Source organism: Ictidomys tridecemlineatus, chromosome 16 (assembly GCF_052094955.1).
Source record: "Ictidomys tridecemlineatus isolate mIctTri1 chromosome 16, mIctTri1.hap1, whole genome shotgun sequence".
NCBI lineage: Eukaryota > Metazoa > Chordata > Mammalia > Rodentia > Sciuridae > Ictidomys > Ictidomys tridecemlineatus.
In genome coordinates, this window is record NC_135492.1 from 47199317 (window position 1) to 47223529 (window position 24213).

The following is a 24213-nucleotide window of genomic DNA, read 5'->3' on the forward strand; positions in this document are numbered from 1 at the left end:
GTTTTCCCACCAAGGATGGGATGGATCCCACGAATTCATGATCATTTCTGCGACTCACTGAAACTTCAAAAAAAACACTCCATAAACGCAGGCAGGAGCACGCCCACAACTTGCCCTCTCAGGACCCGCTGAGCAGGCCATCGTGGTGAGGGGCGGACCACGTGTCTAGTTCAAAAACCGAGCCCAAGAGGGCAGCTCCTCGGGAGCAGAGGCCACCCTGTCCCTGTGAGGTGTCGCCCTCCCCCTGAGCAACCAAGCCCTGACGGAGATGGAGACCCCCCCCCCCGGCCCCTCCATCCTGATCTGAACACTCTCATCTGAGTTTCCGAGTTCATTCTGCACGGGGACCCGTCAGGCTCAGAACTTCCAGGGCTGCGGTCCCGAGTCGCTGTGACCCCGGCTTCTCCTTAGTGTGACTTAGCAACCCGCCGTCCCTATAAAACTGTGCCCTGGTTACCTGGGAGGTGTCCCCCCAAGCTCCTGGGTGACACAGTGCCTGAACTCAGAGGGGACACGGCTGGGTTACGACAGCCTTCCCCCAACCAGGGCAGGGGTGGTGGCTCCAGGTGGCCGTAGGCCGCAGGAGGTGGGTCAGAGTGTCCCTTTGGGGTTCAGATTTCGTTCCCGCCGAGTGGACCTCTCTGCCTCTTCCTGGCCACGTGCTGAGTCCCTGTCCTTCTGCCACGAGGTCCTGCCTCACCCTGGGCCCGCAGCCACACGGACGTGGCCCGTCAGGGACGGAACCCCTGAAACCCTCTTCCTCTCTGTCGCTCTTGTGAGGTCGTCTGGTCACAGTGACAGAAAAAACGAGCTAACACAGAGACGACGGTAAGCACCAGACGGACCAGGAAATAAAATGTACAGATGGTGGTCAGGGGAGATGCAGACCCTCAGAGAGGAAGCTGCTCACTGGGGAAGGCCATGCTACCCAGGGTGGCAAAGGCAGGCGAGGCCCAGAGTTTGAACCCCCCCCCCCCAAAAAAAAATGAGCCCCCTGGTAACCTCAGACTCTAACTCCTGATTTACAAGTGGTGCTAAGAGACACTTGTTCAGGAAAACACAATGAGACAAAACAGGATTTATGCGGAAAAGCTGCAGACGGGTGAGGTGGTTCCTCTTCCACCGCACAAATCCCTTAGACTCACAGAACGTTTCCTCTCTGAAAAAGCTAGCAACTATTTTTAATTCTTTTCCGTTTGACTCACATTAATGATGCTTTTCAGCTGTGCTGTGTTATAAACCTTACAATTTCATGTCACAATCAACTAGGTAAATAAATGATTTTATTACTAGATAAAATTTAAAAAAAAAAAAAGAAAAAGAAAAAGCTAGCAACTTAGCGAGGCCCTACGCAATTCGGTGAGAACCTGTCTCTAAATATATATATATATATATATATATATAAAGGGCTGGGGATGTAGCTCAGGGGTTCTGTGCTCCTGGGTTCAACCCCAAGTATCCACTCCCCCAAAAAACGTAAAAAGATTTGAAGAGACACGTCTCCAGAGAAGATGTTCCAAGAGCCAATAAGCTCACAAAAAGGTAGCCAGACCCTGAGGTCATCAGGGAAGTGCCAATCAAAACCACCGTGAGATCCCCACCCGCCATCAGTAGGTGGACTAAAATTTCCCAGAGAGTCACGGGGTTAGGGAGGATGTGGAGAAAGGGACATCCTCACACAACGTCGGTGCCACCCTAACACGGCGCAGCCAACTTGGAACCACTGTGGAAATTGTTGGAAATGCGAAAGGGACAGTTACAGTTCTACCCTGGGACCCCACTTCGGGAGACAGACCCAAGAGAAATGAAAACCTGTGTCCCCGTAAAAATCCACAGACGCACGTTCACAGAGGCAGTATTTCTGAGAGCCCCAAAGTGGAATCAACTCCGCTGTCCATCAAGGAATGAATGGATCAATAAAACGAGGCCCACCACCACTCGGTGACGTGGTTTTGGCCACAGAAGGAACGAAGCAGTGATCCAAACTGTGACAAGGGTAAGCCTTGGTACCTTTATGCTGACTTATACACAAGTTAAAAAAAAAAAAAATGGCAGGGGCCTGGCTCGGGAGGCTGAGGCAGGAGGATCGTGAGTCCAAAGTCAGCCTCAGCACAAATGAGGCCCTAAGCAACTCAGTGAGACCCTGTCTCTAAATAAAATACAAAGTAGGGCTGGGGCTGGGGCTCAGTGGTCGAGTGCCCCTGAACTCAATCCCTGGTACCCCCCGCCAAAGGAAAAGATGGCAGGTATTTGGTTCTATTATATGACAAATCCAGACGAGTAAAATCCATCAAGACAGATACTACAGATGAGGGCTGGTCAGGAGGCCAGAAAAAGCACAGAGTTATGAGCACAGGGTTCTCTTACAGGGTGAAGAAGATGTTCCAAAATCAGACAGTGCGGGTGGTTACATGGCAAGTCGAACTAAAATCCAATGAATTTTAAATTTTCCAATTAGTGGATTACATAGCACAAGACACACTCTAATAAAGCTGTTACATATCTATAAGAAAAGCATGGTGCTAAAAGTCAGAGGCAAACATTTTTGTGTGTGTGTGTGATTTTACAGGGAGAGAGAAATGCTCCAATGAATGGATATTTTCATTGCATGCATATCCTGATTTTTAAAAAATATATATATATTTTTTAGTTGTAGATGGACACAATACCTTCATTTTATTTTTGGGGGGTGATGGGGGATTGAACTCAGAAGTACTCAGCCACTGAGCCACATCCCCAGCCTTTTATTTGTATTTTATGTAAGACAGGGTCTTGCTGAGTTTCCTAGGGCCTCACTAAATTGCTGAGGCTGGCTTTCAACTCGAGATCCTCCTGCCTCAGCCTCCCGAGCTGCTGGGATTACAGGCGTGCGCCACCGCACGCGGCAATACCTTCATTTACTTATTTCCATGTGGTGCTGAGGATCAAACCCAGTGTCTCATACGTGCTAGGGAAATGCTTTAACCACTGAACCACAACCGCAGCCCTGCATCCCAATTTTTGAACCGTGAAAGAAGTGATGTCTCAGTCCCAAAAAATATCTAAGAGGAAATGTGACAGAATAGACTGCTAAAGGCCAAAGCATTTCTGTTGCTCTTCTACTATTTCAATAAGCTCATCCATTGGTTCCTTGAGCTTTATTTATTCTGCAGATATTGACTGAGCCCCATTCACCCATCCCTGGCCTTCTGGGGAGGAGCTTGTGAAGGGAAAGCAGTCCCTGGATCGAAAACTGAGAACGTCCATGTGATCTGAGTTTTATGAGACTCAGCGAACAGACTGATCCTTGCACAGGACCCTGTTCGATGTCTGGGGTGCGGCAGGTGCTATAGAAAAAAAAAAAAAGATGAATGAATCTAACATGCTGATGATATGCAACAATTCAAGTGTTTGGGCGCCGATGAGTGCTCTGATCCTCATCAGTGTTTATCCTAAATACATATTTCAGGAGTAAATTGCTGACCGGCTGTGCCCAGTGAGGGTCTAGCGGCTGGGACAGAATCTAATCTCCGGTGCAATGTCTGACCCACCGATTCGGCTCTTGGAAAACACCTGCACCTCTTTTCGTGATGCCTTTGAATTGGAGATTCAGCCTCTGTACCCCAAAGCACGCTCTGTTCTCCAAGCGGCTCGCAGAGTGTGGCTGAGACATAAAGAGTCGTTGGTGTGGCAGGTAAAATCCTCATCAGCCGGGAGGAGGGCCGTCCGTGCCCAGGAGCGTCTATCTACTCAGGGAAAGCCATTCATGGGGAGGACAAGGGGAGCCAACCCTGGCCAGCGCAGGGGCCTGCGGGGGCCAGAAGTGTCGTGACGTGGCTGACATAACAATGCTTGGGAGCCCGCCGTGCACTGTTACCGCCGCAGGTAGGTCAGACACTGAAATGCGATAATAGCCGGTTTCTGGGGCTTTGGAGTTCCAGACAAAGGGGTCGAAGTCAGGGAAAGTGACCTTCAATAAAAAAAAAAAAAGAAGTGCAGGGAGAGAGACTAGGGACCGACAAAGTGCTCTGAGTCATCTAGATCACTGTCCTATGGAGAAAGGGCCAGCGCCGTCTATTTGGGAGGCCGCACCGAGCCAGGGAGAGAGAAAGGTGACTGTTTGAATTGCTGCGGCTGCCGTTGACGTGACCCGGTCCAATCAGACTCTCTATCAAGTTCAGACCCCTATTATCCTCTCCTCCGGGGAGAAAGGCAGAGTGAGACATGAAACTTGTCCAGACGACTCTGGGTTTTACAGGGGCTGGTTGAGTGGTGAAAGCTTCTCACCTCAGTCTCGTTCCCTAGTTGTGTGTGTGTGTGTGTGTGTGTGTGTGTGTGTGTGTGTGTGTTTTGTCCTTCTTGATCCGAGTGGTCCGGAAAGAGAGAGAAAAGCAGAGTGGATGCATAGGGTGGGTGGTCTTTATTGTTTTCGAGGGGGGAGTATTACAAACAGATCATCATGATTCGGTGACTTGAAACAGACATGTGTTCTCTCAAGGTTCTGGGGCCTGCAAAGTACAAACTCAAAGTCTTCAGGGCTGTGCTCACTCCAAAGGTTCCAGCGGGGGATTCCTGGCTTCTGGAAACTTCTGGAAACTTCCGGAAGCTTCCGGAAGCTTCCAGCGATCACCGGCCTCCCTGTGGTTGGTTCCTCTCTTACCCTTTGTGCGTCTCCTCAGTCTCTTAATGTGGACACTTGCCACCGGGTTCAGGACCCACCTGGGTAATCCTAGACACTCTCGGCTCTAGATTTTTGATTACGTTTGGAAAGACCTTTGTCCAACATGAGGTCACAGTCTCCAGATAGATCTGCCTCCTGGTGCTTGCTCTCGTTGTCACCGAGGCCATAACACCATACCACAGGCTGGGCTGAGAAGTTCAAAAGCCAAGTGTGCACAGGTTCGGTGTCTGGTGAGGGTCTGCTTCCTGGCTTGTGGACCACCATCTTTTCACGTGGCACAAGAAGCAAGGGAAGCTCAGGAATCTCTTGTGTTAGGGAAATAATCGCATTTTTGAGGGCTCTACTATTAGTTATGAACTGATCATCACCAAAGGTCCCACCTCGTGATGTTACCGTATTGGAAGCTAGGGTTTCAACGTCATTGGAGGGACAATAAGCATCGTGTCTACAGTGGTTACCGCTTATCTGATGGCCGATTCTATTTGACATGGACCATAGGTGAATACATGCATGCTCTGCAGGATGGTAGGTAACCCTCAACTACAAACTCTAAGAACGCACATTGATACGATTGGAACGAGGTTGACAGACTCCCACCCACTCAGAAAGCACACACCTGTAATCCCAGCCGCTCGGGAGGCTGAGGCAGGAGGATTGCGAGTTCAAAGCCAGCCTCAGCAATGGTGAGGTGCTCAGCAACTCAGTGAGACCCTGTCTCTAAATAAAGTACAAAATAGGGCTGGGGATGGGGCTCGGTGGTCAAGTGCCCTTGAGTTCAATCCCCCGTACCAAAAGAAAAAAAAAAGTCTTATTTCAGTCACATCAAATTTTGAATTTTTCTCATGAGTCAAATGAGAAAAAAAAATCATTCTTTTACGTCATGATCAAAGACTTGCATGGATACATGTTTCCAGTTTGACATCCAGATGTTCTCCAAGTCGATGAGTTTTAATTGATCTAAATATTCCCCAATTATTTATCCAAACAGTCATCAGTCAACATTTTATTGCTCAGAAACAAAAGTTTGCCTATTCAAGCAGTTTTCTTAATTAAAAAAAAAAAATCAGTTAAGCCAGTCGTGGGTTTGGCTATCAATCAAACTCCCAGCGATTGTTCTCACTGATGCACATTTCACTCTTTGGCTATGAAGGGTACGTTTGTTATTCAGTATTAACAGCAAAGCGCATCTGAAATGTGCAGTAAACAGAAGCAATGATCAGACCTCCTGAACCAGGTTGCCAACACCCCCTATCAGTACAGAACAGACTTCTTCTCCGTGTAACTCTTTCCCCAGCACAACCTTCACAATCACCCGTGAATCTTCACGCAGGAGAACTCAGAGCTCACTGAACTCACCATCTAGAATTAGCTCTTCTTTGCTGGGTGCAGTGGCACACGCCTGTCATCCCAGCAGCTCAGGAGGCTCAGACAGGAGGATTGCAAGTTCAAAGCCAGCCTCAGCAAAAGTGAGGCCCTAAGCCACTCCGGGAGACCCTGTCTCTAAATAAAATACAGAATAGGGCTGGGGAGGTGGCTCAGGGGTCGAGTGCCCCTCAGCTCAATCCCTGGTATCCAAAACAAAAAAAAAGAAAACCCACAACTCGGCTGATAAAGCTCACTCAAGTTAAACTCAGAGTGGTTTGTTGTATCGAGAGACGTGATTTGGGTCACAGGAAGACCAAGTGGAGTGGCCTTTGGCCCTAAGGATCCCCTTCCCTTGTTATCTCTATTTCTCTTCTTCTTCTTCTTCTTTTTTTTTTTTTTTTAAATTTCTCTCTTCTACTCTCTTCCCATCGACACAAGCTGTATCAATCTACACAAGTTGCTCGTCACCCCCCAGGGTATTTTGCTGCAGCCGGACTGCGGCAGTGTCCAAGCCCCGGTATCATCCTTGGCTCCTCGGGGACCATACCACCTCACCCATAGTCAAGACAGCAGGCACCCAACCAGAGTTTGCTCAGTGAGCCATCCTCATCAGCCGCCATCCGGAGACACCACGGATGAATTACAGCCATGCACAACCTGAGATGAGGAATAGCTCCCATCTTCGGTGGTTACAGATCTACACTGTCGCCAAACAGCTGAGCTTCCCGGAAGAAGACCCCCAAACCACGTTTAGGAAGCAACCGGTTTGACAAGCTAAGATCCCGAGTGCCTGGATGATTCTCTTGGAAGCTCTTCACAATAATCTACATTTAAAGCGCATCCTTCCCGCATGCGGGGGACGGAATGATAGGGGAATGAGAAACTTATAATAATCCGTCACTGACTGTTCGGGGCGTCACCGCCGGTTCACCAGCCCACGGTTATTTACCATAAAAATATCCATATTCGGGACGTTTTACGGCCCACCTGGAATACGTTGGAAATTTGCGTCTTAACTTTCGGAGCAGAGATATTACATTCATCATTCTCATTATGGAACCTGAAGCCCATTAGATGGAAATTAGAGCCACAAATATATGCACCACCCTCGGAGACAGCACGGTGTCATTCGATATTAATCAAGAGCGTGATGGGATCCAGAATACTCACCACTAAAAAAAAATAAAAATTAGAAAAATACAGTGGATGTGATAATATTGAAGGTTAGAAACGCATTAAAAAATTAAAGTTTGTTTCTACGAAGGAAACGTTCTTATCCGTCCACCAGATCGATGGTTTGAGTAAAAATCCCATCAGGAAGTATGGTTTTAATTGGGATAGGGTGAACAGCATGGGGAAGAAACCCCACAATGGGCATCTGCTTTGGAGGGGGGTGATTGGGGCCCTTTGCTGATCTCTCTTCCTATCCATGTGTCCTTGGGAAAGTGACTTCATTTCGCTGATCCTCGGTTCTTCGCGTATGAAACACGACATCTAGACTCGCCTGGGTTATGCTTCCAGAATGCCTAGTGTAATAACTGGAGTAGAGCCATCCAAATCATAATAATAGGTAACCATCGTTTTAAATGTTTTTGGTACCAGGGATTGAACCCAGGGGAGTCCAAGGAATCTGCCTCCAGAGCTTGCGCTATCACCAGCTACACCTGAGCTCTTCAAGAATGCTGGTTATTACTGTCATTTCAAAGAGGATCACGGGGCGAGTCTGGAGGCTGAGGCAGGAGGATCGCAAGTTCAAAGCCAGCCTCAGCAATGGCGAGGCCCTAAGCAACTCAGTGAGACCCTGTCTCTCAATAAAGTACCAAACAGGGCTGGGGAGGTGGCTCAGGGGTCGAGTGCCCCTGAGTTCAATCCCTGGCACCCCCCACCCCAAGAAGAAGATTCACAAGCAGATATGGACGGGGATGCCGGGCTAGGGAAGCATTCAGGGTGATGGGGTCCTAGCGTGTCCCTCGGCACAGATCCTCCCTCGGGGGACATCCCTGTCCTCACACAGTGGAAATCATGAACTGAGATCCCCTCCACTCTCCGCCACATCTTCTGATTCCGTTTTCTACGGGAAAATGAAAAGGGCATTCAAACAGCTTTGCCCGCTGGGTAGCAGGGAACGCGGACAGGGCCAGGGTTGGGGAGGCATGCACAGGTGGACAGGAGAGCTCTTCCTCCCCACTGGCTGGGCACAGCCCCGGGCTGACTTTCTGGACCAGCCCCAACTGTGATGGGGTGTCGGGGGCGTCCTGCACAGGAACGAATTTTGTCATGGGTGACGTCCTCCCGTGCCAACGAAGGCGTCAACTGTCTCCTGTGGGACTTCACCTGGAGATGCTTGGGCCCAGTGCAAAGCCCCGAGCTCAGCTGCTCAACGCGATGTTGACGGGACATGGAATTCTTAAGGAGTCCTTCAGGCCACCGCGTTTATCGTGAGCTTCCTGAGGGCCAGGCCTGGACAAACGAAGCAATCCAATTCCGTGGCCCTCGATGAACGAGGGGGAGGAGGTCTGTACCACCCTAAGAGGGGCACAGAGGGAAGGGATGTCGGGTGGCTTAGTACCGCAGGGGGACAGAGAAACAAAACGTGCCCCCCAAATTTCATTACCAGAATACATGCTCCTGGAAATGTCCAGACTTGGATTATGCTTGCCCTTTAATCAAGGAAGTGCTTCTATTCTAAAGATAATAAATGGAAAAGAAGAAGACGGAGAGGTGCCGCTTCTTAGCATCTGCAGGGAACTAGAAATTCTGCTTGTGTCAGTCAATTCGACTCAAAAAGGCTAAATGCAAAGAGATGACCATGTCCTGCCAAAAAAAAAAAATCACCATCAAAAACACTTTTAAATAATCCATAAAGTAGAAATCATAACGTCTACTCTATAAGGCGGACCTGTGGATGACATTATACAAAGTATAGAAAGAGATCTGAACATGCTGACATTGTATAGAGGTGAAGGGATTTTTTGGGGGCAGGGGTAGGAATTAAGGAGGATCTAGAACAGAACAGAGCCAGGGTGCATGGAAGGAAGAGATGGAAGCTGGATTTCCTCGGCTCTGGGACTTATTCACTGCATAGTAAGAATGAGTAATTCAGAGACTCCGACCTTCAAGTTCACCTTTAAAAAAGATACCGGCCAGGAAACCTCTCAAGTCTCTTGAAGCCATGAAACCCCGTGATTACGAAGAATGCTCTCACTTGCAGAGTACAGTTCAGAAAGTGAGGTGGAAGGCAGCATTTTAGCCAGGCACAGTGGCTCATACCTGCAATCCCAGCGGCTCCGGAGGCTGAGGCAGGAGGATCCCAGGTTCGAAGTCAGCCTCGGTAACTTAGCCAACTTTTTCTTTTTTGTTAATGACAGTGAAAATGATTGGGATGAAGGACATTAGTGGCCTTTAAGAGATGTCACTGTCTTGCTTTGGTCATTTATTCACTGAAGAAAAGTATGATCAACTGGCTACTGAATGACAATCAATCCCTGGGATATAAACGGTGTGTGTTTATAAAAGTACTTCATGCCCGGATTAACCTCCTGTGTATCTGCTGTTGTGTTACTACACAGGCAATTAGTTTTGGAATCCCTGTATTCACACACGTAATCTGCCATCAATCATGGACACAGAAGGATGGATAAGACAGGGTCAAGTCTTGTCCATCCTTCTGGACAGATGTCCAATCAGCATACCACAGTGACACCCAACACAGCCACATCTATGTTTATAGCAGCACAACTCAACGAGAGCTAAGCTATGAAACCAACCGAGGTGCCCTTGAACAGATGAAGGGGTAAAGGGAAGGTGGTGTACACACAGAATGGAATATTATTACTCAGCTGTAAAGAAGAATGCCTCTGTGGCATTTGCTGGCCAGTGGATGGATCTGGAGACTTTCATGCTGAGTGAAATAAGCCAATCCCCAAAAGTCAAAGGTCAGATGTTTTCTCTGATAAAAAAAAATGGGAGGGGGGGAAGAATTTTTTAAAAAAGAAAGAATAAGAGAGAAAAGGGGAGAAAATAGGGAGAAGGAATTTCATGAAAATAGAGGAAAGATCAGTGGAGTAGAGGAGATTGAGTGGGACTCCAAGATGGCAGAGTAGAACTTCCAAGATGGCAGAGTGGAACTGCCAAGATGGCGGAGTAGAACTTCCAAGATGGCGGAGTAGCACTTCCAAGATGGTGGAGTAGAACTTCCAAGATGGCAACTAGGAGACACAGGGTTACCCATCCTTCATGACTAGAGTGGGTCAGACTGTGACCCGCATCACTGCAAGGCATGAGACCAGGACCAAATTCTGGACATAGCATAGGAACAGCCCAGCCCCCTCCACCTCACCAGACACCCCGGCTGGGAAACCGACGGTTGCCATCTTGGAAAACTTACCTCATCAGCTTTGGGTGGGTGCAGCAGACAGCGCCATGGGCGTCTGAACAGGTGTGTGAGTCCCAGCCCCCCCTCTCCCCAGCTGTGATAGTCCAGAACCTTCCTCAGCATCCTCTGCAGAGGTCAAGGGACATGCATGGCATTGTGCTTATTTCTAGGAGGCCATGATTCAGCAGACAAGTAAGCATCATTGAGAGTTGTGAAGATGGTATAAAGCAGGAAAACAGAATGATCTAATTTACATTTTTAAAAGATGACACTGTCTTCTCTATGGTGAGTGTTTTTGTTTTTTGTTTTTGTTTTTTGGTAGTTGTAGATGGACAGAATATCTGTATTCATTTTGATGGGGTGCTAAAAATCGAATCCAGTGCCTCACTCATTGCAAGGCAAGCTCTCTGGCACTGAGCTACAGCCGTAGCCCTGATGAGTGGATTTTTTTAAAGAAGAGTTTGAAAATGTAGCAAGACCAAGTTGGAGCGGATATTGCTGAAAGTAGTACAAAGAATTCTGGCATAAGATATATTTTCATATATTTGAAGCTTAATTTGTATCATACAGTAAGGATTAGAAGTGATAGAATTTTAGATTGAGCTTTTCAGCAGACACCTTATATCTAAACCACAACAGAAATTGAAGGAAGAGAAGAGTTTTTCTGTTTTTGAACAAGGAAGCCATCTACTCTGCATCAGGAGGCTTTGGGAGGATCAGGTGAACTCTCCCTTACCAGGATTTTTTCAAAACAAATCATTATCCGCCAAGGCTTTGGGCGAGTGTGGATGTATCACTGAATGGTCTAGTCAGCTTTTTCACGACTGTGATCCAAAGACCTGACGAGAACAGTTTTAGAGAAGGAAACGTTTATGTGGGGGCTCACAGTTTCAGAGGTCTCAGTCCATGGATGGTCAGCCCTATGGCTCTCAGACCAAGATCAGGCGGCACATCATGGAGGAAAGTTAGAGGAGGAAAGAAGTTCAGGATGTGGTAATCAGGAAGCAGGGAGCGCTCTGCTCACCAGGGACAAATCTCTGCTCACTGCAGACAAATGTCCCCAGGCACCCATCTCCTCTATCCACACCCTACCTACCTGCCACCCAGGTGGGTTAGTGCACCAACCAGGTTAAGACGCTCCTCTAAGCCCTTTGCATTGTCTCACACGTGAGCTTTTGGGGACGTCTCATAGCTAAACCCTACGACTAATGATATGGGAGGAGCAAGGTGGTTTTCAGACACAGCTCCTCAGGCCAACTCCTCACAGGACGGACAGGGGGACCTTTCCTTGGGCTTCATGATTCTATTTAAACGACCGTCCTTGGATACAAGATTCCATTTTTTCTGCAATTTTTTTTTTCATAGTCAAAATGCCTGAACATTTACCAAAGGGCCATCTTAAGGATTGGTAATATTTTTTAAAAAATGTACTTTAGAAGGAAAAAGTTGACATCTCTCTATGTTTTTGTTGATGTTGTGACTATTTGTTGAAAATTTCTCATCTTACAAAATCTAGAAATCAAGGAATCATGACATTCATGGATTCTTCCCTACTCTGAGCAGCCACGATCCTCAAACGTAGTAGCTCGCGAGATTCACGTGTCATCACCGAAAAATGAAGCCCAGATTTCAGGCTTGTGTGAAGCCAAGAGGAGCTAAGAAGCCCTGGGAATTCCATAGCACTGAGTCAGACATATTACCTTCCCGTTATTGTGTGCACCTAAGAATGTTTAGAAGACCTTGCCCAGGAGACCTTCACCAACAACATCATCCTGAATCCCCACATCCCACATGATTCTCAGAAAAAAAATTCATTTCTCGACGAATAAAAAAAAAAAAAATACCACCAAACAAGCACTAACAGATGAAGCACTGGATATGAGGCATATTTGCTATCGAGGTCCCGGAGAGGGTTTTGTTAATGAGAATATTCGGCTGCGTTAGTGTCCACGGGCTTAGTAATGATGAAACCTTTGACAGGAAGGTGCGGCGGCGGTGCAGAGTTGGGATTTCACACCAGGGAATGTCTAATCATATGCAAATACATAAGACCCCGAAACCTGCCGCTCAACTCCACTCCTCCAAGACCCGCACGCTCCAGTGTGTACTCTCTGCTCCCGCCTGGGATTTTACGTACAAGCTGTCATTTCCAAATCATACTTTCTTTCCCGTGCTCGTGGAGTTTTATTAAGAAGTAGTCTTAAGAGATGGTAATTTTCAGAAATTCTCTGGTCCTGGGGATTGAACCCAGGGGCGCTTTACCGCTGAGCTACATCCCCAGCCCTTTTTTTTTAATTTTAATTTTGAGACAGGTTCTCAGTAAGTTGCTGAGGCTGAGAGTTGATTGTATGACCCTGAGTTGCTGGGATTATAGGAATGCACTACTTTTTTTTTTTTTTTTAAGGCTCTAAATCAGAAATGTAAAAGGCAAGAAATACTAAAACTCTCCTTTTGGTTATTATTGAAACTGCTTTTCAATGTTTTTCTACTCCATGAAATTTTTTTTAAAAAAAAAAATTATAGAATTAGAGGATTAACCGGTGAGGCTTTGCTCCCTACTGTGTGCTGTATGGATAAAGTATTTCTCTTATCAACTACTACATTGGCATTTTTATTTGCTTTCTTATGCACATTCTATTCAAAATACATGTCTGTGTAACTTGTGTACATGCATTTATACATGTGTAAATTTCAGTGGGCGTGAATTTGTGTGTACCAAGCATCAGAAAACCAAATCAGCAGGACACAGTGGTGCACACCTGTCATCCCAGCGGCTCAGGAGGCTGAGGCAGGAGGATCTCGAGTTCAAAGCCAGTCTCTGCAAAAGCAAGCTGCTAAGCAACTCAGTGAGACCCTGTCTCTAAATAAAATATAAAATAGGGCTGGGGAGGTGGCTCAGTGGTCAAGTGCCCCTGAATTCCATCCCCAGTATCAAAAAACCAAAATGAAACAAAAACCCAAATCATGATATAATCCCTATAATCAAACTCTCTCCATCCTTCTGAAAGCACAAAGATACGTCTTCCCACTCCTATTTGCAGTTTATCCTACCAATGAGACATTTCTGAAAATATGCAAAGAGGCAAAGATCATATAACAAATTAAAATCTGTTCTGTGTTTTTTAAAAAGAGTGTTTGGAAAGCGTACGGGTACAACAGAACAAAACATTTGCGGCGTGATCTAAATTGCTACTTACAAGCAAACCGGAGCTTGGCTTCTCTGCTGACGATTGTTCCAAACGAGTTTGTTGCCACACACTGGTATGTGCCGGCATCTTGGGTTTTATTGGGGTTATTGATCAGCAAACTGCCTTCAACCACACTGTAGCGGAAATCCATACCCACGTCAACATCGGTTCCATTTAACTTCCACCTGTAGTATAAAAAGACCCGTAGATAAAGCCTTGTGAGATGAGTCGATATTTCTGAATTGTCTAAAATACCTATAAAAAAAATCTACACATAGTGACCTCTTTGAAAGCATAAGAAAAAATATCAGACACGTCCTACCTGCAACGGTGACGTCTTACGCACTTAATAGAGAGAGCATGCCCTTTCATGGCAAAATTTTACAACCTGTTTTTGGGATCTCTAAGGATGCTACCAACAGAACACTTCGCTGTTTGCAAGAGAGGTTTTCCCACAGCTCCTTGGGAAAATTTTTTTTCAGACAGGGCTTCTCGGTGATGATTCACTGGGCGGTTTGCAGGGATTCTTTCCATTGTTGACAGAATACACCATTTTGAGGTAGACTGCTGAGTATCTGGGGGAATTACAGTAGAGTTGCTTTGATGGGGTCCTTAATACAACCAAAGTGGCTGATTGCAAAGCAGAGAGAACTCCAGTGATCCAGAGTGGCTGTGGCGACCACATCGGCCCGTGGATCACTTTGAAGATCTCCTTAGTGACGGGGCACATCCATCAATCACCCCAGAGGACTGCACTTCAGGCCATTAGACCACCGAGTCCGTGTTCCCCTGTTGCTTCTCTTTATTTACCTGAGTACCCTGAGAATCTGACTATTGCAGTGAACTCAATATCTGAGCTTTAAGGGGGACTCACGCATTGCAAGCGCGAACCTTTAGGAACAAGACCCGCAATTTTGTTGAGTTAACCAGTATCCTTCCAAAGAAAGCGGATCGTAACCAAATCACCTCCCAGGAAGTCATTTGAATACTTACAGACTTTTGAAGGATTGCGATTCAATAGCCATCTTATTGTTTTTAACCCTACAAATTCTAGAGTACCAGATAATGAGAAATCGTACAGGTGGAGCAATCCCAGGGAGAGAGAAAAGAATAAGGAAACACTGGAGCACCAAGAAGTCTGATCCAAATCGACGAGAGACATTCATTTCGTTGCCTTCCAATAGTGAAGATGTGTGGAGGCAAATGCATATTCATTGTGTACCCTCTGAGAACGTTCTGGGGTACTACAGTTGTATGTCCGTCACCTACAGTCATTGAAACGGAATATTTATAGTTCAATTTGTTTCCAGTTCTGGGATATCTTATATCAACCAAAGCAAATGCTGAGTCGTAATTCATTTTTTTCTGTTCAGATTTCTCACTCAATTCAAGGTCAATGTCAGGGAGCCCTGCACCGTGATGGTGGTGCATGCTTATAATCCCAGCAGCCCGGGAGGCTGAGGCAGGAGGACTGCAATTTCAAAGCCAGCCTCAACCACTTAGCCAGGCCCTAAGCGACTTAGCAAAACCCTCTTTCAAAATTAAAAATTCAGTGGGCTGCGGGGAGGTGGTGTGGCTTAGTGGCCCAATGCCCCCCAAGTTCAATCTTCAGTAACAAACAAACAAAAAGAGTCATTTGTAAAGGACACCTCTTCTAATTTCCAATAAAGTCCTCCAATAGAGTTCTCCTTAAAATGAATCAAACCTTGATCCACTCTCCTCCAGAAATCTCTCCGGTCCTTTCTGTAAGAATTCTGTCTTCCCTGTAGACAGTCTGTCTGAATGATTTTTTTTTTTTGTCTTCTCCCGTTCGCCATCTAGAATTTGATATTCTGTTCGTGCTCAATCAACACTCGTTGAACTGAATCGACTGACTGTTTCGCGGCTTGCTAGACCCGTGAGCTTGGCGCATACATGATTTATGGAGCCTTGTAGGACACTACAGCACAGCCGCGTCTCTTTATTGATATCCGTGCCTTTGAAATGTAAAAAAAAAAAAAAAAAATTCTAGAAACAGGAGGGGTAGGAACTCTGGGTTAGAAGCAAAAAAACAGGGCAGAGTGCTTCATGTGCTTGTGGGTAAGAAGGTGGGGATCAGAAACTGACAGTGTTTTTAGGCTCGACAGCAATTTTCTCTGTGTTCCGACACAGACAAGAAAGTAATAAGCAATAAAGAGAACAGCCGGGTTGCATTCCGGGGAGTACTAGATGCACATGAATCTCTAGAGCTCACTGCCCGCCCCGCGGTTTGCACTCCGCTGATGATGTGTGGGCCATAACTCTCGCTTCCAATGATAGTAGGGCAATTTAATATGACAAATCTAAGAACTCAGAGAGGAAATTGCAATCCAGTGTGAGCTGCAAGCCGAATGTGTGTGCGACTGGGGAGTGGAACCACGTGGGTCTTTTTAGGAAAGTGACTGTAGGACTCGCACCACCTCCATAGGTTGTTCTCCACCAGGTCTATCTCAGCCCCAAACCCTGTGCACAAAGTCCGTTCATCTCTTTTATCGCCCGCTTCTACATATACAAACAGCAAAGGAAAGGGGGTTATTTAGAAAATAGAGTGCTCTCTGAGAAACGCTCCGGAGTCCCTATTACCAGGGTTTTACTGCAAGGCGGTGGGTTGGGGTTCCCTGCAATTGAACGTGGATTGCGCTGAATCCCGGATCTCCCTGCACAGTGCAAGATTCCAAAATAATAATAATAATAATAATAATAATAATAATAATAATAATAAAATGCACAAGGAACTCGCAACATTTGCAGAATGTTTCATGCATGGGTAATATAGAATGGGTGATACAGAGGTAATGCTCATATGGAGCCAAGAAGAGATTTTTTCTCCCAGGGGCCAAGACAAATTGGTGTCTCCTAAGCTGATTTCTGAATTACTTGGGGAATCACGACTCCAAGGTCTCCAGAGAGTTTAGGGCTGAACACAACATTGACAGTGGGATGGGACAGCGAGGGAGGGTTTTGCAGACTTGGCTGGGAAGCTCTCCATGGGATTAGCAAAACCCTCTCCTTTTATGAACCATTTTGAACTTGACCCTCAGAGAGGGCGCCCCAGGGGGCCTCTGCCACTCGGATTTGTTTTCTGCAAACTCGGCCCAAGGCAAACCTCATAGCACAAAATAACTCCCACCGGGAGCGTGAACCTTTGCCTCCCTCTGGAAACGGAGGCTGAGCAGAAAAGGAACGTGGTCTGTCCTTAGGGAAACCTTCCTACAAGGCCAGTTGGTACCAGTCAAAACTCCTTAAATTTTCCTGGGTCTGGGTCAATCCTTTCAAAATGGAGGGGCAGGAACAATAAAAAGAAGAGGCTCCGTGGAGGGAATAAGAGCAAAGCAAAGAGGTCACTTGGGGTAGCCCCGAGGCTGCAGATGCCCCTGGAGAGTTCAGCCTGGAATTCTTCCTCCTTGTCCTTCTGGGTCAAGGTCAACCGACTGCTCCAGCAAGGTCTTTGAAAATACCTCTTCTCTTCATTCTTTCTCCTGCTCTTCCCTTCAACCAGAGGCAGTTTATTTTATTATTTTATTATTTTTTAAGCTCTCAGGTATGGAGAGCTTACTATCACGTCACAGGGAACCTGCCAAAGGTCACATAAAGGCAAGCCACGTGCTCTACCAGGCATTGCTAGTGCCTATGGATTCAAAGGGCTGCTTCTCCGTTTTTTTCCCTGGCAATCTTTTTTTTTAAAAAAAAAAACAAAACATAATAGGTTTCTGTTCCGTGGCTTGTTTTAAATAACAGGCGAGCCCCCCTCACCCCCTGTAGAAACACCATGTTACAAAAGCAACGTTAATGAAAGGTCGCCGTCTGCAGAAAAACAGAGCAGCCACTTTGCCAGATTCCACCCGCCAAAAAAATTGGTTTTCCCATCGACAGCTAAAACACGTCTGGACCTCCATTTGGCTCCACACGGAACCTGGGCTCCGGGAACCCATCATTTGTGTATCTGGGAATGTTTCCCTCCTGAGTTTCATTTTTTTCTTTTTTTTTTTACCATAGAATGCATTTCAAAATCGTTGAGCCTCCAGTCAACTCTATTAGAGACCCAATAACGATGTGCAATCTGGTTTGCTCAGGACAGAGCCGGGTTCACAGCTGCTGCCCTAGAATGATCATTAACAGTGGTCTTTGGCTCTCCAGAGTGTCCTATTTGGGAGGATAAATTATACGTTCACTCTAATTATAGGGTCCATTCTAATTAGAGTTTTTTTTTTAATTATTTTTTTCCTCTCTTCCTTTCTGAAGTGCATTTCCTTTTCTTATCCATGTAGGGCAAAGACCACGTGCCCTTCGGAAGAAAAGTATAAAAATGTCTCGCTTTTCTGTGAAACCTTCAAAGACGTCCACCCCTGCTCCTGGCCAAGGAGGCTGTCTTGCTTGCAGGATGCCCTTGACCTTGGGCGCGCTCAGCTCACGTTTACATATCACAGGGCTCCAGTCCACTTCAACATTCAGGCAGTACCCCAGCCATCCCTGGGGTACTGAGTTGCTTAGGGCCTCACTAAAATTGCTGAGGCTGGCTTAGCACCCACGATCCTCCTGCCTCAGCCTCCTGAGCTGCTGGGAGCCTACTACTCTTTATCCCATGTATAACCCACTCTGCTAACACCACCGTCCTTCAACGTCTATGAAGTATCTTTGCCTTCTACTTGAAAACTACCTGTCTCAGCTCCAACCCTCAAGCCCTTTAAAAAAAAAAAAAACTTTTTCCTGATGGTTCCAATGTCTCCTATAACATATATTTCTTTGGTCTTTAAAAATAATATTTTTTATTCTTAGCCTAAATGTTTTACCATTAAATTTGGATAGGGAAAAACTATGATTTATTGATGGTTAATCACAAAAAGATGGTTAATCTTTAATTTGGGCTTTTTCATTCCAAACATTTATTAAAAGGATTCTGTTGCATATGGAAGTAATCTTTGAAGGAGCTTGGAACACGCTACCCCCAAAATCTGCTGCTGTAGCATATTTGGATTAAAGGCACTTGAAAAACAGGAAGTTCACGAAGGTCACCCTGACCTTCACTCCATCTCTAAAAAAAAAGCTGGAGATGAAATTCCCAAGTGAAAGATGCTGTCCCTAAGCCAGAATCAAAGTCCCATCCTTATCAGGGACAGGAAGTGGAGACAGAGAAAGTTCTGCACAAACCTTGTTCGAATATTTTCCTCTGGACGCCCCACATAAGTTCGTTACATTCTCAGTCCACTACTCTCTCTCTCTTTTTTTTTTTTTTTTGGTACTAGGGGTTGAACTCAGGGGTACTTAAACCCGAAGCCATGTTCCCAGCCCCCGGGCCCCCCACCCCGCCCCTTTTTTTTTTCTATTTTATTTAGAAACAGTCTCACTGAATTGCTTAGGGCCTCACTAAATTGCTGAGGCTGGCTTAGAACCCACCATCCTCCTGCCTCAGCCTCCTGAGCTGATGGGAGCCTACGACTCTTTATATAGGTGTTCACCAATGATTACAGCTCTCGGTCGGTCATTAACCTGTGACAGTTTCCTGGACACAGAAAACTTGTATGAAATAAATGTGCATACTTTTAAAAAAATTTTCCCCTGATGTTATATCTTCTGTCAATGTAATCCTCAGGCCCCTCTAAAAACCCTAAGAGGGTGGAGGTAATTACTGCTTTGCCTCCCGGGGACCTTGAACAACCCCTCCTTCTTTCCTGCACTTGAACTCTGTAAGTATGCAATGATATGTCGTGATTCTGCTGTGATTTGCTTTGCTTCCTGGACCTTATTTTCCTGCAGTCCACCCACGGACCACGTGCATGAGGTGATCTTGTGTGAACCCACCAGGCTGGCGATTTCCTGACGTGTTATGAACTTACACATCCTGCATCAGAGAGCAGCAGGGACCCTGGTGTCACTCGCTAACACCGTCCCCCCCCCAGAAACCAAGAGCTTTTCCAATTCACGCTCCCACTAGGTGGGTTCAGGGGTTTTCTTTGCTCCACATCCCACCAGCACATGGCCAGACTTTTAAATTTCCGTCAGTCTGTGACGAGGGGGAAGAGTATGTCAGTTTACGTTAAATTGCACATTCGTTTCCTAAGGAGATTGATCAACCTTCTCATGGTTACCGGGTATCTGGTCTCCGTTTCCTTAGAAGGACCCACTCGGATGTTTTACTAATAATTCCACTTGTCTTTTTTACATTCTGGTTTAAGGGAATTTTTAAAATATTCTGGATCCCGATCCTTCACTGATGACAAATACATCAAAAAATTTCTTCCCCAGTCGGAAGCTTGCTGCGATTTTGCGAATCTCCGTCTATTCTGTTGAATGGAAGCTCCCAATATTAAAAAAGTTGAATGTTTGATGATTTATACTTTCTCTTCCCCCATTGACGTCGTACACATGCATGCCTGTTTTCATTTCCAATGGTTCTAAATGTCCCATTGAGGCCTTCTACCCATCTGGGACGGGTTTTTGGCGTTTGCTGTAAAATAAGCATTTGCTTTTATTTTATTTATTTAACCATATGGTCCATCCATTGTCCAGCGTCTCTCTTTTCTTTTTTTTTCCCCTATCATTGGCCTGAATTGTAACTTTTCCTACTTTCTTGTCTTCACCAGGCAGTAGTTTTTTTTTTTTTTTTTTAGCATTCTTCTTATTTAGTGCGATGAACCCATATGTGGAAGAACTAACACTTGCTCCTTGACTTATCATTTGTTCTTGGATCTCAGGCTTTTTTGCCTTGGGATCATTTCTTATTCGTCTTCAGGTGTATCTTTTAGAATTTCCTTTAGTACGAAAAGACTGGAATCAAACTTTGGTTTCGGTCTGCCTAAAGGTATTTTCATTTTCTCTCTCTCTCTCTCTCTCTCTCTCTCTCTCTCTCTCTCTCTCTCTCTCTCTCTTTTTCATTAACTTCCAAATGACACATAAAAGTCAGGCCTGTTTATGGAGCACAGTGTGACAACTTGACATGTCTACACAAGGTGCAATGACCAAGGGTAGGCACCACTTGGTGTTGAGAAACTCCAAACTCCACTCTTTTTTGAGAAAGACAATAAATCATTGCAAACTATAATCCCCCCACGGTGCTGGAGAGCTAGAACTCATTCTTCCTACCTAACTGTATTTTGGGACTTGCTATCCAAACTCTCCTTATCTCCTCCCCTTTTCCCTTCCCAACTCTGCTAACCCTCTTCTACTCTCCACATCCAAGAGATCAACTTTTTAGCCTCCACATGCACATAAGAGCATGCATGCAGTATTTGCCTTTTTGTGCCTGATTTATTTCCCTTAACATAACATCCTCCAGTTCCATCCACCGGTGCCACAAATGTCAATTTCGTTCTTTTTTATGGCCAAATAATATTCCATTTGGTACAGATCATACTTTCTTTGTCTTTTTCTCTGTTGATGGACATCCTGGTTGATTCCACCTCTTGGCTATTTTGAGTATTACAACAGTTAAGGGGGTGGGAGGTCCACGTATCTCTTTGGCTAGATACCAAGTTGGATAGTGGATCATATGGTAGGTCTATTTTTTAGTTTTATTGATGAACTTCTATCCAATTATTCACAATGGCTGTCCATTCCCACCAGCCGCGTGTTCCAAGTCCCTTTTCTCTGCATTATCCCTAGCATTTGTAATTGTCGTCTTGATTACAGCCGTTCTTGATTATCCTAGCTTGCTGTCGGTATAAGTCTGACAGCTAAATAGAGAAAGGTCCACTCTTCTTCTCTCTTTGGTTGCTCCTGAAAAGTCAATTGCCGCTGACGCTTCATCTCTTTGAAGACGGCCTATGTTACATCTCCGGCTCCTTGGAACCACCATCTCTCTGACTTGGCTTTCCGTGGTCTCGCTGTTGTACAGGAGGCATCGATCCTTGAAATCCACTGGGCTTCCGATATCGGTGGCTCGTGAGTTTTCATGAATGCTGGGGAATTCGGGGCTTCTCTTTAAATGTTGTATCTGCCTCGTTCTTTCTGGTTTTGTTCTCCGACGCTCTGATGAGACTCTGACTGCTTGTCCGTCCGTCTGTCTCTCTCTGATACTTAATTTCCGTTGGTCACTTTTAGATGCATTTGCCTGATTTCCTCAGACCTGTCTGGCTGCTCCCAGATTCCCTCTTGCCCTACATCTCGTTTGCTACGAAGGCCACTCGCCCTCCAGGTGTGCAGTTAGCAATGACCTGTGCCTTCCTGTCCCTTGGGAAGGGAGGCTGATTTCTGGTTTACTCTGCTCTAAGGCTGTCGCCCTGGGGGATCTGGTTTATTCTGGGAATTGTTTTCATGTTAGGCTCTCCTTCGAGATGGGTCTTGGCTCTGTCTCTACAAAGGCTGGAAAATCCAAATCTCTGCCTGTGTCGTTGCTGGTCCAGGACTCTGAACACCATTTTGCTGGTTTCCATCCCCAGCCCTATTTTGTATTTTATGTAGAGACAGGGTCTCACTGAGTTGCTGAGCACCTTGCTTTTGCAGAGGCTGGCTTAGAACTTGCGATCCTCCTGCCTCAGCCTCCTGAGAGGCTGGGATGACAGGCGTGCGCCACGGCGCCTGGCTCACTTAACCTTTCATGAACAGCCACCGCAGACCCCTCTGGCTACCCAGCCGTGCCTTCCTGAGAGTTCTGTCGATGCCTTTTGCTGAGGACCCCTGAGCTCTGTGCACGGAGTCGCGCGGTTTGAGGTCAACACACCTGATGTGGGGTTTGGGATTCCCTTTCACTTCACAAGTGAGCTTCACTTTTTTCTCCTCGGAATCCAGAGGGAACATGACGGGGCTTGGCTCTTGAAGGAACACGGGGCCGTGCAGCGCGTAGTCATCTGAAACAAACAGAGGACATATGTGAAATGAGCGACCTCTTCCCTACAGGCCCAGCCATAGGCCACAGCACCACCACGAACGTAAAATATGCAGAGCAATAATAGCGGGGTGTGGCAGACTCAGCTCCCCCCTGGGTAAGAGTCCCCCTTAAAGACTAAGCCAGGGTGCATCCTGTTAAAGCAGAACAGATGGTGCTATTCCACTGATCACTCATTTCCCCACCTTTTTCTTTTTGGTACTGGGAACTGAACCCAGGGGCACTCTACCACTGAGTCCCAACCCCATCCCCACTCCTTTTTATTTTCTATTTTGACATAGGATCTCACTAACTTGCCGAAGGTCTCGCTGAATTGCAGAGGCTTGGCCTCAAACCAACAGACCTCCTATTTCAGCCTCCGGAGTCGCTGAGATTACACGCCCGGGCCCGCTGGGCTCCAGCCAGAGCGCCTGCCCCACCCCCACCCACGTCCCCTCCTGCTCACTCTTCCCTCTGGCTGTCGCCCCCTTGGACTCTGTTCCTGTTTTGTGCCTCCAAGGTCACTTTTCTGATACTGGCGATTTTGGAAGACGGGCTAATGTCACAGTGTTAACATTTTCCAGCTGTGTCATGAAATAATGGAATCGGAAAAAAAAGCTGGCGAATTTTAAAATATGTTAATAATGAGAAATGGTTCTAAATTGCAAATAGATATGCACAGATACATATATGTGTGTGTGCATGTGTGTGGGTGTGTGTGTGTGCCTGTGCACAGCAAAATACAGCTCTAGGAACTCTAAGCAGCTGAGCTGACAGGCTGTAGTTTTGCACACTGATACACAGCAGCTCTGCTTACTGACATGTAACCGTGGAGGCTTGCAGCAGCTCACAGGGACCTGTAGAAGATACAGTAGCAAAAGCAGGATACAAAGCAATGTGGACAGACAATCCTCCTTACGCTTAGTGCAGTACAAGTCCCTAAGCTGTATGAGCTCAGAGTCCCCGGACTGTGGACAAGTTCGTACCCATATAAGGAATGCAGAACGCTCCCTCCATAGAATTGCACCAACTCCCTTGCTTTGATGGACCCCAAACTTGCTGATGTATAAAGTAAAAGCCCTGCTGTGCTCGGTCGGGGCTCAGACTTGGGGAATGATCCCTCTGGGCCGTGACACCACTGATATATTGTTGCTTCCAGATTGGGTGTCCTGAGCCTCATTTCCCATATTCCTTAATAGCTTTGAGAATCATAGAGTCCAGATCCTCAAATGATCCCGAGTAAAGGACCAGTCTCCTAGTTTGCTCAACCCATTAAGGACCACCGTGGCTGGCACGGCATGGGACTCGCCAACACCCAAACTGGGCCATGACAGGTCTGATGATTGGAATCCACTGTGGACGTCCTCAGAGGATGCATCAGTGGGATATCGCTGTGCATTTCTAAATGCTGTCTCTCAAGAGAAACTGGATGCACGAATTTGGCCACAGAATAGCCGCAAAGTTCAAGGACAGGAATGATTCACGAGCCACACTTTGAGTAGCAGCCCTAACGCACATCCTTCCAGAGTGACCCCGTGTACACGTTGCTCAGGGCACAACTGACCACTCCTGCCCGTGACAGTTTCAGATTGTATCTTCCCGTGGATGCCTCTTCGTCAAGTGTATTTGAACCTTTCTTTTCTCTTCTTTGGATTTAACTGCTTGAGAGCTTTACTCGATTGTACCCATTTTTTTTTTTAAGATCTCCTCTGGCACCAAGTTGAGCATAGAAGACAGTCAGTGAGGATTTGTTCTATTGGAAAATCACTTTCCCCCCACTTTTTAATTCCTTCAATTAGCTGAGCCG

The 24213-nt window shown here is 46.3% G+C and overlaps 1 protein-coding gene across 8 annotated transcripts in view; it reads right to left on the reverse strand.

The window, feature by feature from the left end:
- Cntn4 (contactin 4) overlaps positions 1-24213 on the reverse strand; it is an 819812-nt gene that overhangs the window by 237443 nt on the left and 558156 nt on the right. For all 8 annotated transcript variants that reach the window (XM_040290063.2, XM_040290053.2, XM_078033565.1 and 5 more), the window contains 2 exons: positions 22263-22389; positions 13598-13773 (listed from right to left, as the gene is read on the reverse strand). In XM_040290063.2, the coding sequence (XP_040145997.2) occupies positions 13598-13773; positions 22263-22389 (303 nt within the window). The remainder of the gene's footprint in view (positions 1-13597; positions 13774-22262; positions 22390-24213) is intronic.